Source organism: Sinohyriopsis cumingii, chromosome 3, assembly GCF_028554795.1.
Source record: "Sinohyriopsis cumingii isolate HCF-2022 chromosome 3, ASM2855479v2, whole genome shotgun sequence".
Taxonomy (NCBI): Eukaryota; Metazoa; Mollusca; class Bivalvia; order Unionida; family Unionidae; genus Sinohyriopsis; species Sinohyriopsis cumingii.
In genome coordinates, this window is record NC_142963.1 from 67,456,125 (window position 1) to 67,474,653 (window position 18,529).

General features: G+C 34.9%; 2 protein-coding genes across 2 annotated transcripts in view; one reads left to right on the plus strand and one right to left on the minus strand.

Annotated features, from left to right (window-relative positions):
* LOC149803028 (VPS35 endosomal protein-sorting factor-like) overlaps positions 1-4,305 on the plus strand; it is a 73,422-nt gene extending 69,117 nt beyond the window's left edge. Inside the window, exons 25-26 of the mRNA XM_089952585.1 lie at positions 576-725; positions 3,636-4,305. Coding sequence (XP_089808711.1) covers positions 576-725; positions 3,636-3,725 — 240 coding nt within the window. The 3' untranslated portion in view covers positions 3,726-4,305. The remainder of the gene's footprint in view (positions 1-575; positions 726-3,635) is intronic.
* Positions 4,306-15,753: 11,448 nt separating this feature from the next.
* Positions 15,754-18,529, minus strand: part of LOC149803029 (aconitate hydratase, mitochondrial-like) — a 68,789-nt gene continuing 66,013 nt past the window's right edge. The window contains exons 20-21 of the mRNA XM_089952586.1: positions 17,169-17,290; positions 15,754-16,469 (exon numbers count right to left, since the gene is read on the minus strand). Coding sequence (XP_089808712.1) covers positions 16,335-16,469; positions 17,169-17,290 — 257 coding nt within the window. The 3' untranslated portion in view covers positions 15,754-16,334. The remainder of the gene's footprint in view (positions 16,470-17,168; positions 17,291-18,529) is intronic.

Genomic DNA, 18,529 nt, shown 5'->3' on the forward strand with positions numbered 1-18,529 from the left:
ACCTATGATTTATGCTTATAGTATGACTGGTTGCTGTTGTTGTAGGTTTAACACCATTTTTCAGTACATGAAAGGTTGAGGAAGAACCTGGTCGAGTCTGAGCTTGAAGCCACATGTGTGAGTGATCTGTAAAGGCAAGTGCCTTAGACCGCTCATCCACCTGAGACCTGCAGTATGACTCAGATCTGATCTAACAATGTCTTCCTCCTGAAATAGAAGTATAGTTGCAAACACTGAGCGGTCACTATCAATATGACTCTGCAGTCACTGAAGGCATTGAGTAACCATTATTTGGTTAGAAACATCTGTCTTCTGACTGGGGAAGGCAGGTGACCATTATATACATGACTTTAATATAGAAAATTTGCTAGGGAGGATGAAGTATTACGGTTGAAGCATAATTTACTCCAAAAACACATTTTTCTCTAGAGCACAACAGCTTTGACCAGGAGAGTACTTGAACCCATTTATATTTGTAGTCTTCTGTTTTCATGCAATATACTGTAACCATATTTGGTTTTATCTCTATGATTCTGTTTTTTTGTATTCCTCAACTCGCTGTGTTTCTGCTTCAGACCCAGAAGAGGCAGAGCTTGTTGGCCATGGAGTTGTTCACTACACTGGTCATACATGGAGATTTGCAGCAGCAGCAACTGTTTAACCTCACTGTAAACCTGTGGAGTTTGGCAAGCAAGCATAGGGACTCCACAGACACAAGACACATGGTAGGCTTTAATGGACCTTGGTCTTTTTACATCTAGTGAGACTAGGTTTCTTGATATTTCAAAACAGCTATTTGTATTCATTACCAATAGGAGATCCCTAGTGACCATAGGGGTTGTCATTGGTGTGCATAGATGAGCTTTATAAGGTAGGGGGATTAGATTTCTTGATTCCATGTCAGTAGGCATTGTAGATTAATGGGATTAGATTTCATGATTCCATGTGATTAGGCTGTGTAGAGTAAAGGGAATAAATTTCATGATTCCATGTCAGTAGGCTTTATAGAGTAAGGGGATTAGATTTCATGATTCCATGTCAGTAGGCATTGTAGAGTAAGGGGGATAGATTTCATGATTCCATGTCAGTAGAGTAAGGGGATTCAATAATCCATGTCAGTAGGCTTTGTAGATTATGGGGATTAGATTTTATAATTCTATGTTAGTACCTCTTGTTAATTCTCGTTCTTGCATTCCCAAATAACAGCCATAAGCATAGATTAAATAATGGTTATATTACCATATATACTCACTTAAGTAGACTTTTTTTAACTGAAAGTTTTTGTCTTGCACAGTATGGGTCATTTTATATTTGTGACAAATTCAATTTTGATAAATATATGGGTAATACTGAAAACTCTACACTTGCTGTATGGACAAAATGCTGTCATTTCAAATATTTTTCACGTTTTCATGCCACTATTCTCATCCAGAAATACATATATGGTATACAGTGTTATCCATTTTATTATGGTATTTACATAAGAGTTTTATCTATTTTTACTTGGATTTAATCATTTGAAGATATTAAAATAAATATTACTCATCGTATAGGGAAGTATCCATTAGTGTTGTTTACCTTATGAGTTTTCTAGTAATTATATTGCTTCCATTTTTGTGGAAATCCAAACAGCTTGTATTATATTTTGATGGCAGTACAAATTTTGTATTTGCATTTTTTAAAATAAAGAGCTAGATCTAATCCTAAGTGATATCATGTAAATATATCTGTCATGGGATGATAAATCCTTAGCTTGGAAAGGCAGCACCCATTATTCACAACTCCTTTGATAGAGCCTAAAATGTTCAGCATGCAAGTATGATCCTATATTCAGTTAACTTTGGGTGTTTCTTTTGAGCACTTTAACAACTCTGTGCCTTACCTTAATCCCTTAGCTTTTAAAGGCAGTACCCACTTGTTTTCCCAGTTGACAGTCCTTTGATCAAGCCCAAATTTGATACTTGTTCAATGCCAAGTTGAGTCCCATGTTCATTTGACTGGTCGTGCTTAGTTTAACTCCATGTGATCACGATTGACACCTGTTCAGTTGTGATGATCCTTTACAAGATTTCACAGACTGTATGATAAATATGTCACTTACAGAGCTAAAGTTTATTCTCCACATAAATAATTACCCAAGAATGACATTTGATAGAATACTGCGAATAACAAAAATGTGGATTTTACTTTCCTTGTTTAGTTGTAAGATGTTTGGAGTTAACATTATGGGATACTGTGAATTGGATCATTCTGGACTTATTTCTTAATGATGGTTTCATGGATTGTTCAGGCATCAATTTTACATTTCATCTTATAAAGGGATCAAAGTATAATTTTGCCATTTATAGTCTTGAAGCCTTGGGGGGGGGGTCAACTTATATCCGAATATAAATAAAGGCTTATAAGCAAGTGTAGGCGGTAAAGTTGGATTATTCATCCTTTAAGTGATCAGGGAATAGTTTACACTAGAGCAGTTAATATAATATACTGACAGAAAGCATATTAGTGGTCATATTGACATGATGCAGTTTCATTTGTCGCCCTGTACAAGATGAACTCAGACGATAAGAGACAGAAGTCAATCCTGCATGTCTGTTCCACACCTAACAGAATCATTAATTCTGAATGTATTCAATCAATTCTTATTTAATGCATCAGCACTCCATGTACCTGTGAAACTTTGATAATCATTGGGGGACATCATTTTTAAGTCTAAGGCCATTCAAAGTTAGGTCACCAAGCCCAAGTAATTTGGATGCCTTAGACATGGAGAAAAGAAATCATTTAAGTGAGGAATTATTGGTAGATGACAAAAGTTTTTGTTGAGACACATTAAATATTATAAAAATGTATAAGGCTATTTTAAATAATATAGCTGGATTTGTCTATTAGAACTGACAACAGTCATCAGCTGTATCAGCCACAGGCCAGCTATTAAAATCTACCTGTTTGAGTTCTAAAAACCTTCTTTCTACATATTACCTGGCCTCAAATTCACTGACTAATGGCACTGACCTTGATTTTCTTCTGATGGCAGTTTATATTATTAAAGCCTTAACCATGTCTAATTTTATGTTCAACTGTCATACTTTTACTGCTAACTAAAGTTTCTGTATTGGTCTCCATGTCTGCTTTTCCCTGCATCCATAGCATTGACTTTGCATGTGTTATGTATTAGAAAGGTCATTTTTTGACTCTGTCAGACTAGCTTTTAGTAAGGGTGCTGACTTAGTGTATGAACTTACAGTCTCACGATTGAAAAGTAATGTTGTGAACTAAACTGCATCTGCTGAATGTGTAAAATTTGGTATGTAGTTGAAGTTAGAAATTATTATTATTTTCTAGGTGCTGCATTATGATTCAGAAGGTTACCAACCCATGGACAATTTTCACTCCCAAAGTGTGAAGTTTTAGTTACATTTTAGTTGCAACTCTGCATGCTGAGCATACAGGAAAAAAAAACAATTTCATGAGTCATTTACCCTAAAAGTTAAAAAAACACCAGTTTAACAGGTGTATGATTTGGGAAAATGGTAAAGCTTTTCTTTTTGCCATGTAGACTATTTTCTGCATTAAGAATTATTTTCAAGCCTGTAAATAAAGCATTTTTTTCTTCTTTTTCTTTTTCTATGCAGGTCAGAACTTTAGATTACTTAAAAAGTAAAGCTTCATCTCCTGGTGGAAAACTATTCCAAGATCTTGTTCGGAAACTTCCAGCCATTTAATTTTCAGTACCTGTTGTGATGTGGCTGTTGTGGACCAGTGTTACAAGCTGTGTTACGTCCTGGACGATATGTAATACATGTATTATTATACAAGAACAATTGAGATACAATTTGAAATTAATAATTGAGCTGTGGAATTTGGACTGTGCTGAATAATCTTTTAGTGAAATGCAAAACACTCTTAGATGATTGTTTACAAAAAAATTACATAAAGGATATGTTACTTCAGGTCAGAAATACAATTTTTTTTTTAAACAAGCCTTTTATTTTTGCATTTCTGCTTTGTAAGCAGCTCACAGTAGTTATATAATTGCAGTTGCATCAGTTGATAAATGAGGGAAGATTTCCATTGGTCAGAACATAATCATGTGATCAGATCCAACTGCGTTTATTTCTGTATAAACTGCAAGGAGATCTGCTTTATACTAATTTCTATAAATAGTCGCATGCAAAGTAATTAATGTAAGCACAGAACTGGAAGGCATACAAACTACACACCTTTAAAACTAAATAAAAACAGTGGGTTGATATTTTATTTAGAAAACTGAATAAATTGATTCGACAGAATCAAATAACATTTCTTTACTGTTTTTCTGAATATACCTAATTCTTTATTTGACTAGATTTCAAACAGAAAAACTGGGAAACTCAAAATCCTTGATAGTAACAATGTGGGGTGGGTGGGAGATCCACTACACCCCATATCGTAACTGTTATATAGTATCGATGTCTTGCACTGTTTGACCCCCATCGCTATAACCATTTACTGATAGTCTTAATTTCATTTGTAAGTAGCCCCAGTAGGTAACCTAAACTGTTAATCAACACAAAAATTGATTTAAAGATGCAAAATTCGGTTACTCATGTGTCTGGATAATAATGATTCACAAGTCACAATGAACTCATGATAGCATCAAATCCAAGAGTCATGCGCATGTCAAAAAAAAAAAACCATCATTTGCTTTGAATATTGAACTTATACTCAGAAAACATATGCCAATTTAGATAAAAGATTAAGACCATGCTGTTGAATTTTCAAAACCTTAGATTGCCTACCATTGGTAGAATTTTTTCTTTGATATTGACATAGCTATTGTGTTGCAGAAGAATAATTCCATGTTCATAAATAGCTATGTAGCAGTCATCTCAATAAGACTTCATATACTTAAACAGGCTCAAAAACTGATAGGAAACATTTATTAAAAAACAAAATAACAATAAAAAGTAAATAAAATTAAAAATGATTGTAATTATAAGAGATTAACATTGTTTGTTCTGAGTTTATCATGGTATAAACTGTCAGTTGCCATCTCACACAGCTTACATAATGCCCTTCAGGCATTATTTGCTGTGTGATTCAGCAACTGACAGTTTATACCACGATAAACTCAGAAAAAACAACTGTAAACTCTTAAGTGAATATAGATAGTGGCTTTAACATTTTGCTAAAAAGTCAAATTCTCCAACAAGCCATGTTATTTATCCAGTTTTGTTCGTGAGGAACTTTAATAATAATGTACATCATATCTGCTTATATAATAAATGTAAATTTGTAAATGTATATCTGTATGTGTTGATGATCATTTGAATCTCTGAATATTTTTCTTTAAAAATGAAAATGCAAGAACGAGGAGAATGACTGATTCCTTGACCTGTCAAGTCACAGCATATCACACAAAGATCCTGTTACAAACCTACAAAAATAGGAATTCCTAAATACCCTGCTCTGGTGCAGCTTTAAAAGTCTCATAATGCTGCCAGTAAGGTATAAATAAGCAATGAACATGGTTTATTGCACAATTTATCCATAAGCTATATGAAGTGTCATCCTTCTTGCAATCCAGTTAAGCAAGATGAAGGGGAAGAAACTTGATATCAAGTCTTAAGAGTGGTTTGGAACACAGATTCAGAACAAAATCACAGAAAATATACAGAAATGTTATGTTATAAAACACAATTTGTATTAGATTTTTGGCACTGTATGTAAAAAATGAAATAAAATTGGACAATATGTAAATATTAAAGCAAAGTGGCAGAGTGGCATAGACAATCATAAAACAAAAACAGCATAATAAAAAAGCTGGCTTAGGTTAGCGGACAATTTTGCTATAGTTTCAAGGACAGAAGAGTTTTATTTTGGTATTTGGTATGAGAACAAAGTCATATGGACAGCGTTCTTTTGCATACCAGGGCCCAGCAATGTGGAATGAATTGCCCACTGAACTTAGACACAAAGACACAGTGATCACATTCAAGAGTGCTCTCAAAACTCACTTATTTCGACTGCAAGAACAAACTTAAAGACCTAATAATGTTTCCTACCTTAAATATTCTCAGCATGTTTTTTCTTATTATTCTAATTTCATGGTGTTTCTTTTTGTAATCATATCATTATATGTTTTTTATCTTTTAGGTGTTGTCCAATGTTGTAAAGCGCTTAGAGCTTCTAAAGATTAGACGCTATACAAAGTCCTCATTATTATTATTTTCATCAATAATTAATATCGCTAATGTTCCCTTAAATATAAAATTTCTGCAAAATAAATTTTGTTTTATCCTTTAACTATATTAACGTGTTATTCAATATAAATTTCCAGACTTAGCCTGCATAAAATCACCTTTTTGATCACAAAACTCCCAAGTAAAACACTCTGCCTCTGTCTGCAAAGTTGGCTGATGTGGAAATATTATTATGCAATTTCATGACAGCCACCTTTAACTTGGATCAGTTATTCAGACTTTAAAGAGAGATTACTTTGTTCAAATGTAATGCAATTCTAAAGTTGATAAAAACTGAGTGTACAAGATTTTTGAGAAAATAGCTTTACCGTGTGGAACACAATGACAATTGCATCACCTTAACCTTGATCTCTAGAATTGAGAATCAATAGGAAGGTGCATTGACTTCATGAGCTGAAACCCCAAAATTACAATGATAGATCTAGTGACTTTTACCTCTCACCCTTTGGCCTTAAATCAATACATAGTTGCCCCTGCCCAAGTGTAGTCTGTTTATGCAGTTTAATAAAAATGAGGCATGGAAACCGATTTATCACGCAAAACGTAAAATCACAACTAAAGATTCAATGACCTTGACTTTGGACCTAGCAGTGCCTAAATCAAAAGGTTGTCTCTACCCATGGGCAAGCCACATATGAGGTTGGAGGAAAAAAAAGACAGCTGGTATAAAAGTTATTTTACCAAAACTACCTCGTCTTTTGATTCAATAGTCCCTTGCATTTGAGATATTCAGATAGAGCTATCAAACACATAAGGTCTATAACATTTTTGAAGCAAGCTGAGTCATTTCAGTCTTATGCAAGGAAGATTGAAATCACAAATTTCATTTACACTGAAGATAAATTGAGGTTATTCCCTCTTGCAGTTAAGTAATTTGAAGTTTAGAATAAAAATAACATGACCCCATTCTGATACCTTAGTCCATTTGCAATAGTTTGAATATTGTTCACATTTACAAGTCTCTTGGACATCCAAACTTTCATCATTTAAGTCATCTTTTGGCATTTCGGCTGTCAACTGTATACTTTTTCATGCTGTTATTTCCTTCTCCATCTTACTTTATTTTCATGTAACTGTCCCATTTCATTCATTTTGAAGGTTTTGAATAGCTCGATTGTGAAGCAGTGCTTCTCGTTTCTTTAATCCATTTTAATAATTAGTATTAGGTAACTATTTCCTACCCATTTGTTGTTCAAATTCTAGTTCATGTTACTTCTCTTATTTACATTTAACGTTCAAAAATGCCTCAAGATGTTGGTAACTGTGGTAATGCCAAGGACATATGTGGCACTTCCCCTACCTGCTTAGTATGTGTTATGAGTGCAAGCACGAATGCATCATATTTGTTGGCCAATGCAATGTGCTAGGAAGAAGGGACCTTTGTTGTCATTACTGGAAAAGTTATAATGAAGTGTCATGGGCTCAATCAAGAGAATCTCCTAACTCTGGGAGCGAAAGGTTTAATAAAATATTCAGCATTGGCAGATTTTAAGTTTCGACAAACCATTTCTTTCTGGTTTTGACATTCTGGAAGTCTTTATAATATATTGTTTTGCAAGTTTTTGAGAATGTTTCAGCCAATGTCTTTGAGATTTCTGGAATGGTTGTGACCATTTTATCTGATTTCTTCAATTCTTTGATACAGCTAGTTTCATTTTTGCCCTTGATTTTTCATAACTGTATTCAATACAGATTTAATAGCAGAACAAGAGTTCAATCTAGAAACAATATCTTCATGTTTTCTTCTCTCTCTCTGTGATGTAACAAGCTTTAGCTCAGTATATACAATAATTATTCAGATTTTCAGTTGTTGGATTGGCAGTGAAGAGTTTAAGGACCTTTTTGTGCTCCCTGATGGCATCTTTGCATGTCCTATCGAGCCAAGATTTGTTGACACATTTATGAATCACCAAGGCTTTTGATATTGTATCCCCAGGAACATCCTGGAGCATCTTTGTAAATAGGGTAATGGATCCACTATGACTTGCAGAGGGATTGAAATGATTTCCAATCTGCTTTGTTCAATTCCATCTCGGCATGAGCCCATGTAATTTGTGAACATTACTTAATTTATGTCTAATATTTTAATGCTTATCTCCATGAACTGCTCTGAGTGCTGTAGTGTATCAAAATGAATTTTGAAGCAACTGATATCCAAAGCTATTATTTCTTTCACACTTTGGAGTGCTTTATCTCTCAAAAGAAGGTGATAGCCTAGTTAGTTTTTGGTTCTCCTCGTTGGATTAAATGAGGAGAAATCTTGGCCAGTTTTTCATCATTTGAGTTGCTGGCCCTTATGAAGTGGAGGCCGAAGGAGTGTGTTGCATTGGAGTGGAAAACATTGGCCTATGCTTTACTAAACTATCAAGATCCTCTCCTTCAATGACAGGAGGCGGTCCACTTCAAACTGTTCTGTCGCCACTTATCGAATGGATGAGGTTGCATTGATACTATTCTAAATCCCTGAACCTGCAGGGGGATATTTTGGTGAAATTCCATTTAGAATTTTTGGTTCTAACAGAACTTTTAACATCTTGTTGGTTATATCTTGCAAAGGAAATCTGAACCAAGTGCTCTTAACATGGACATGATAAGGCAGCTGACCTGGGCAGGCATCAAGCCAGTGATCCTTGGATGATGACTCCAACCCATGTAGATTTGACCATCCATCTTGGAGGAGGAAGATTTTTGGACCAACCTGCCAATCATAAGTCTTCTGCCCCAAGTTGATACGACTTTCCATTCAGGAGGAATTGCAAAAAGATTTTTAACATGGCTGTTGTGGTGGCCATATTTAACGTCAGATAAGCACCATTTTGATTTAGGACCAACTAGATATTTAAAAAGTCTTTGTGATGACAACACTTCATTAACATCACTTTCTGTTCAAGAGTAGCAATAGGAAGATTTTCAAGACAGCAACCATACTGAATGTCTGAGCAATACCATTTTCATTTAAGACCAACTAGACATTATAAGAAGTCTTGTAGTGAAAACCCAATGTTGATAATGACTTTCATTTAGAAGAAATGATAATAAAGTTTTTAAGATGAATACTTTGGGTGTTATAATGAATGCGTGAGCAGCACCATTTTCATTTAAGACCAACTAGACCATGGAATGACTATAAAGTTTCATTATGATCCTTGAAGTAGTTTCAGAATAGTAGTGATAACAAACTTGCGTTAATGGACAGACAGTGGTAGATGGATGACAAACAGGCATGAAGTGAGATGTGGTCTCTTGTTTCAGAGTTTGGCTGATTTAATTACAAAAGAAACACATCCTCTACCTCACAAATCCAGCCCTCCTAAGCTTCAACAAAAAAGATGTTAACCACATCTTTTAATCTTTATTAACAATAAAAGTAAACAAAGTCGTCTGCTCACTAAGACAGTCATTAGTTGAATGGTGTCTCCCTGAATATAAGGATAGTTGCAAACTCCCTTCAATCGTCATCTACTATTGTACTGCACACCCCTCCAGGGACGTATCCAGGAGGGATTAGAAAGGAGTTCAGTGTTATGATTGGGTAAGTATTGTCAAATATATTTGATTTTCCAATTTATTCAGGTCTTATTATTTTTGTTTGTCATTCATCATTATGTGTTCTTCTCATGTGTCTCCACTTTTGTCAAAATGCATTCATCATTTGAATTGCATTCATTCTGCATTCCATTTGCTTTCATTCGGCATTTCATATTTAATTTTCACGGTAAAATTACCATTTCAGGGCTTGTATTTGCATCACATATTTTAACACTTAATATATGAAGGATAGCGATGTAATTTCAATTTATGGATAGTATTAACAAGCAATACAACAATCATTATAGCTGTAACCCCTTACATCAAGCCTTAGTACTTAACTCTAATGCAATTTACATTGGTAGTCCTGTTCCACTGTTGTCATCACTGCTGCTGATAGATAATTTTACCCAACCCATACACATACAGGATTACAAATCCACTAGTGTACATAGTAAACATGGTCCATGTAATGATGATCATCTCGAACTGACACACTTTGATCACTGGTTTCTTTATTTCAGTAATTTAAAGTATCACTAGATTTGGTTTTCATTGAAAATGCAACTGTCGTTGGTAGCTTGGTGACCTCATACAGATGGGCATGGACATAACAATTGAACATAAATTATTGGTCATTATCATTGACATAGAATGGTGCAATGGTAAGCATGACTGGCCAAGTCAGGGACTTGAGTGAGCACATGGCAGAAGGAAGTCAAATAAATGAACAGTGATGTGATACCAGGTAAAAAAATTACAAAAACTCCTCAAGTTTTGTTGTTTATCTGTCTCTGAAGCTAAACACAGCACATTTAACATTTGGGCTAAAATTGATGTCATGAATGGAAACATGTTGAAATAAGATCTGTGCTCCTGTTATGCCAAACAAATTCATGCACTATGAACAATTAACTAAAGTACAGTCAGTTATTGTTTTGGCTTCATGTGAAAATCCTTTGGTTAATTTTGCCAGCATTTCCATACTAGGCATTTCAGAGTGCTTGCATCAGAGCAGGATAAATTGGTTAATATGTCTGATAAATTTTCTTTGTAACCACTATCTGCTCTACCATGATGCAAGACCATAGAGTAAAGCCTTTGATAGCAACTGAGGCCAACTTTTTAAAACCCAAAAGCCAGAAAAAAGAAGTTTATATCCAACTGTGGGATTGAGGTAATCAACAGGATGATGCTGTTGATGCAGCACCCATCCCTGAAAACTCACCGTTCTCTTGCACACCTTTTAAGTGTAGGATCCTGTAACACAAGATTCTCTCCATAACCGAAGACTTAAAAATTTCTTATCCCACAAGGCTTTCCTGACAATAGCCAGATGTGAATGATTAGCCTGTGTGGGTGGGAATGAAACAAATGCAGATCATTCATTCTAGATTTGTCCCATCTTAGAGGTACTATCAAAATCAATTTGCATTTCTGACCCTTCATTCTCTGAATTATTTACAGTTCCAGAGTTCTGTGCATCCACATGCATGTGTAGGGGCACAAGGGTTTGGTAGGCATTGCCCCCAAATTAGTCTGACTGAAATTCATCCATGGTCAAAGTTTCTGGCACTGGAAAGATGAAAGTGAGCAGTTTGTGACTCCACCTTGATGCAAACATCTTTATAATTGGATGCCCACGAAGTGTACAGATCCCGTGAAAGAATGACTGATTGATGGACCATTCTTTTTGAGGACATGGCTTCTTCTCAACAATGAATTGGCCAAAACATTAAGTCTGCTGAGTATTGGTCTGATTGGGACCATTATATTTGTGTGCACCAGCATAAAAAATTCCAAACAAGAACACAGGTCTGGGTATTTTGGACCCTAACCCATTTGAGATAGGACACCACCACCAAGATCTCCATGATAATGAGGACTACCTTTCTGTAAAAATTATCCTTCTAGAAACAGTTTACTATGCCTTTATTTTCAGAAGGCTGAAGTAAAGAGGTAAATCTTTGGGTCAAAATTTGACTATGGTGAAGATGGGTAGTGGTAGGCTCTCCAACTCTATGAATTGGCATCCAAGCAGATCATAAATTCAGGCTGGGGATTTTCCAGAGGAACTCCTGCCATGAGCCATTGCTTGTTGTGCCACTGATGCAGGGAATATACTATTTTGTTCAAGATCATTATTTGCTGATCAAGTCGACCAAACAAGGCGAAACCTCGCTTCCTTTCCCCTTTGTTAAACTGCCTCCAGAATTGTTTTGTTCCTTCCGAAATTTGAGTGAGGATAAAATTGTTGCCTTTTGAGTGTTATTTGTCTCTTATCCTTTACTGGCAATCTTCTCACTGCTGCAACTGACCTGCTTCACATTGAAATAGGTGCAGCTGGCAAGGCAAGTAGTTCCTTTGATGCCTGCTTATGAACTTCTTTGATTTTTCCACCAAATTGCAATAGCATGCCAAAAGATGTCAAATGCAGAGTTATGGCATGGTGCAGGTTTGGGTGGGCAAGCACAGCTAAGCATCTTGTCTTAAAAGAGCCAGATTAGCCATTGTATAATGTGAAGCCCTGTTAATCACTATGGCAATGCAGGCTGCAGATCCCCATACATGATGTTCACCTGTACCATATACATGTGGAGTACATGAGATGAGAAATATCTGAAGAATCACTTAAGCAGGTGAATAGGCACAAAATGGAAGGTATTTGTTAGGCACGTTGTTGTGATACACTGATCAGGAATGAACAGAATGAGTAACTGACAGGTGACGGGATTTGGATCCAATCGTCCTGCCCAAGGGGAAACCACTTGCTTCTGTCTTTGCAAACATACTCCTTTCTAGCACTTTTATTTCTGAAGTATGCCAAAAGACATGGTTAATGTCTTTTTTAGCTTGTGAGGAATGGATTTGCGACCATGGACATTCTTCTGCCACATTATGATCAGATAATGTTTTTAAAGAAATTTTACCTCCACCAAATTGATACAGACATGATTGCCTTCTATCAATCCCATTTTTATTGCCAGAGTGTAACTTTAAGTTTTAGATTTGGCTATGAATATTGGAACATGCATCAAGGTGCCTTAAGCTATTAAGATTTTTTCAATGATAATATATTTATTTCATGATGCCATGGAAAAACATTGCAAACTGGCAAAGTTTATTAGTTGTCCAAGTGTAACTCAAACTTTGTTTGACTTACCATTATGAGATACATCTCAAGGCAGTTGATAAAGATACCATTTGCATAAAACAATTTGCTTTTCATATACTTTTTTTAATTTTGAATACTAACAGCAAATTGGTTGATTCTGTCTTTCTGGAGTTGAACGTTTTTCAGATATATTGATGAAATTTGGTAACGTGGTCAAACTCACTACACAGATGCCCTCTACAATACTTCAGATAACCAGTTTAGCCACCGCATGGAAATAGTGCAAGTATAGGCCCAATTTGATGACTTCTAAACACAATGCCTCCAAAATACCATTACGACCATGTCAGAAATGTAGTTTACAGATGCTTTTTGCCATAAAGAATTTTCTGATGTTATTATTTTATGGGTTACAATGTCAAAGAAAGTTGTTTCTGGAGTGTAACTCGTACTGTTAAATTTTTTAAGCCTGTTAGAAAGCATAAGGGTCTGTTATTTACTCAACAGCCCATAGTGTTGTCTGAATTCTTGAGCCTTCGAATGCACAATACGATATTGTTATACATGAATAACATTACACTAAGCATGAGAGAGATAGGGGTCATGAAGGATCTACTTTCATTTCGTATTTTAAATGCAAGGAATACTGGATTATGAACATAAATATCACCACCAACTTCAGACCATTATTCAAAATTTTATAAAATTACTGACATCACTAAAACTCTTCTTACTTAAAAGCAAATAAGTTAATGATAATTTCTTACAATATATTATGTTCTGTTGCAATCTTTTGATGAAAGTGCATCTTTTGTCTATTTTACTGCTGTCATAAAACTTACTACCAATAAGTATCTTGTACATTAGGTAAAGATCATTACCTAATAATGGACTCGATAACTGATGAACGGCACAATGCTTTTTTGCGGGGCTTCAGAGATGCCAACCTAAAAGCAGTTTCATCAGGATCCCATCCATATTTTATAGAATCAAAGCAGCTTGCCCAGAAAGGATAACATGTTCATTAAAAGTAACAAACTTTAATGCAGTCATATTGCATCCTAATATGAGCCTATACATATGCGAGTCAGTAACAATTAAGGTTCTATGAGAATAAATAGTGCATCTATTCCTGTGAATCCACACATGTCCACACAGAAAACTCCTGTTCCAAATTTTTTCTCAAAAAATTTTGATAATAATGATAATAATAATGAGGACTTTGTATAGCGCCTAATCTTTAGAAGCTCTAAGCACTATACAACATAATAACACCACCTATAAAATGAAAAAAACATATAATGATATGATTACAAAAACAAACACCATGACATTAGAAAACAAAAAACATGCTGATAATATTTAAGGTAGGAAACATTATTATGTCCTTAAGTTTGTTCTTGCAGTCGAAATAAGTGAGTTTTGAGAGCACTATTGAATGGTATCACTGTGTCTGTGTCTAAGTTCAGTGGGCAATTCATTCCACGTTGCTGGGCCCTGGTATGCAAAAGAATGCTGTCCATATGACTTTGTTTTCATAGTGGGTATAATGAGCATACAATTGTCAGAAGAGGAACGTAAGTATCTTGCTGGTGTGTACACATGAGTGAGGTCAGATAGGTATGTTGGACTAGAGTCTGTCAGTGAAATGTAGCACAGAGAACAAATTTTTTGTTTGATTCTGGATCGAATGGATAGCCAGTGTAGGGTACAGAGCAGCGGGGAGGTGTGCTCTGATCATAGTACTCTAAATATGATCCGAGCAGCTGTGTTTTGAACTTTTTGAAGTTTCTGGAGTAGATATTGAGATGAACCAGACAGAATTGAGTTACAATTGTCCAGTCTTGAAAGTACTAATGAACACACGTTTTAGTGGCATCAACTGAAAGATATTTGCGAATGGAGCTGATACGTCTCAGCTCAAGATATGCAGCCTTGCATATGTTCATGACATGTTGGTGTAATGTGAGAGTACTGTCCAGAGTAACACCTAGGTTTCATACTGATTGTGTGAATTTAATGTCGGTGTTGCTGACATTTTTTGTTTGAGGTAAAGGATGTGAATGAGAATGTCTTTGTGTTGTGATCAGAATGGCCTCAGTTTTATCATCATTCATCTGCAGCTTGTTGCATGTCATCCATGATTTCACATCAAAAAGGAACCTCTCTACACCTTGAATGGTAGCATCAATGTCAGTTGGGTGGCTAGATTTGCATATTTGGGTGTCATCAGCATACAATTGGTGAGACATTGGATGATGATCTATGACACTTGAGAGCAATTGAGTGTATAGAATGAAGAGAACAGGTCCAAGAATAGACCCCCGTGAAACACCACAACATAGATCAACTGGGCTGGAGTGTATTCCATTTGCAGACACAATTTGTGTCCTGTTGACCAAGTAGGCCTTGAACCACAGTAAGGCTGTATCATGAATGCCAAATACATACTGGAGACAGTGAAGTAATATATCATGGTCTATTGTATCAAATGCTGCAGACAAATCAAGGAGGGTGAGGACTGTAATCTTTCCGCTATCCAACGCAGAGAGAATGTCATTAACTACTTTTAGAAGAGTAGTTTCAGTACTGTGGCAAGGGCGATATGCAGATTGTACATTGCTAAAAAGACTTTAAATTCAGACGAGATACAAGCTGGGATAGAACAACCTTTTCCAAGACTTTTGACATAAATGGGAGATTAGAAACTGGGTGGTAGTTCTTTAAATCGTTATGGTCTAGTTATGTGTAATATCTTCAGTATAATTCATATATATGCAGAATTTTCACTGAAAATTCATAAAATCTGCAAAATCCACAATGTTTGGCATCTCTGGGCATTTGAAAATTAAGAACTAAAACTGCTTTCTCTGTTTAAAATTTTTTATATCTGGTATTTTATATCTGACCATAAAAATCAATAGTATATAATATAATTTACAGTGTAGCTGCTATAATTTCATTTAACATAGTCTCCAATTATTGAAAACAATCAAAGGTTTAAGGGCATGTGGATAATGTATCTGCACATTTTATAACAATATGAAGGAAAATCAGAATTCCATTTAACTGCATAACTTAATACATAATCTAGATTTGTACATTAATCTTTTTGTTTTTCATGTCTACTGCAAAGATAGAAACAATGTTAGCTGCAAAATAAATATAATGGGATGAAACACTTCAAACGCTTCTCATAAAATGTGATCTCTGCTTCTTCAGCAAACAAATGATTACACTTAATTTCCATTTCCATTATGTGCCATTTCCTTTTTGAATGCCCTCTGTGTAAAAAAAATCCAACTAAATAACCAGGAAAGGATATTAAAAATGTCCATTAAAAAGGAAGAACCAAGCACTTCTTTCAAAACTAATACAAGTGCACATAAAATTCCAATACTAAATCACAGTTATTTTTTTGTCTAAACAAGTTTCAAAGATGTATGTTATTTTTTAAGCTCTGCCATCCTGTTTAGAGCACTTCCTGCTCTGAACCATTCCAATTGACCTTCATTCATTGTGTGTCGCAGTTCAATTTCCTCTGTAGTTCCATTCTCATGCTTGATTTGACACTTCACTGGCTGTAAAACAAAGTGAGTAATCAGCAAAAGAACAATCAAACTACAGTAAACCCTTTCTATAATGAACCTTGTAATTATTAACTCCTTGATAAAACCAACAACCACACTGAAGATCAGAAAGAACATGTATAGTACTTTGTTATAACAGATGCCTTGGACACCAAATTATTTGTTATAGCGAGGGACTACTGTACTGTGCATGTAAACTGTATCCATCAACATGGTAAACACTAATTAAGTACTAAGTGCTAAAACTGGAAAATTTGGCCTCCTTATATTGGCACGAAATCATGTACTTTGTCCCAATTTATCATTATACTTCATTCATCATATAAATACAAGGGTCAAGAAACCAAATCCCCAATTTTAAAAAAAACAACAGATTTCATACTAATATATTAGATTTACTATTATTGACAACAATTTTCAATTTTTCTAGCTGAACCTGTAGCAAGAAGCAATATATCCATCAACTGCAAATCCATCAACTGATCTATGGACACAATGTCGCTATTAAAACATGTAAATAAACTAAAACATTAATTAATTAAAGCCAACTTTCACATCATCAAGTCAAGACTATAGAGATTGGTAGCTAGTTCTTTAATTTAAATTTGATGGAAATCCTCAATTAGGTTAATGGCATTACAACCAATTAAAGATCACCTAATAAAAAGACGAACATTCAAATTGTTTTACCTTGCCAGGTGCCAGATTCTTAAGGTTGAGAAGAGAAATTCTATCATTATGTTTGATTTTGTCATAATCACTGGGGTTTGCAAAGGTGAGAGGAAGTAAGCCTTGTTTCTTTAGATTGGTTTCTGGAAAGCAGAGAGAAACATACAAATTTTAGTATTAGAAACATGTAAACTGGCAACCATTTTGCATTGATCCTAAAACTAGAATTCTCAATAACCTGGTAACCCAGGTATTTTATTTATAGATTTTAAACATAGAAATTGCATATGTGTAAATTTATGCATGACAATTTATCGTGATCCACATGAAAAATGAATGAAAAATATTTAAGTATAACATTCTCAAACAAAAGTTTATAAAAAAATACAAGAAATGTGCATTATCTTAACCAGATGAATGCCAAAATAAAATGCCATGGTGAAAGAGCTATCAATGATATCTCAAGTCATAGTTCTAGTTCAACTCTGTCAACCTGACTTATGTCAACATTTTGCTGTTGCCTGCTGGTACTTGCACAATATGTCTAATAAACTATTTTATTTACCAGAAAAATGACATCCAGAGATAATATAGAAACCGAAAAGGATATGAAACAGACATACATGATCTAATGTTACAATGATCATGCACTGAAATCATCATATTGCATCATACTGCAGCACAAACAGACAAATAGTATGACCAGTTACATAATTCTTGTCATTGCACGAGTTAATAATCAGTGTGCGTAGAGTGGTTCTACATATCTTATACAGTACATGATCATACATCTGACAGATCAATACATTTCAAAATTGTGACCAGAAGATTGACTTCTAAATATGCAGGATTTCTTAGCAACATAAATTTTACACATTTTAAGGCAACTAAAAACAGAACAAGTATTTTTTCCCAACATATACTCTCTTCATATTATAATAAATCAGCAACTTTTGAACATGAATCAGATTCTGACGGCAGTGTTACAATAATTAATATGGTAAGAGTGCTATCAATTAAGTGAGAAAAGAAAAGAGTTGTATATTCCATAGTTCACTGCAATGATTGTTTATAAAATCCACAAGCATTTTTAGTTTTCCTTCATGGCATCCAATGATGACATTAATTGTGGCTATTAAGCTTTACAATTAATAGGCCATCAATTTTTCTGGTCCAGATTTCTCCTATGCGTAGGTGTCTGCATATGTCAGGTAATATCACATATTCATCCACAACACGAATGCACGACCGTTGCTATTTGCCTGCATCATGATTTCCAAGCACTGTTGAACTTTTTTGCATTGGGTAACAATTCTTTAGTAATCACTCAGCACATCTCACTGGATCAATCAATGCACTGGTTTAACAGTTGCAGTCCATGG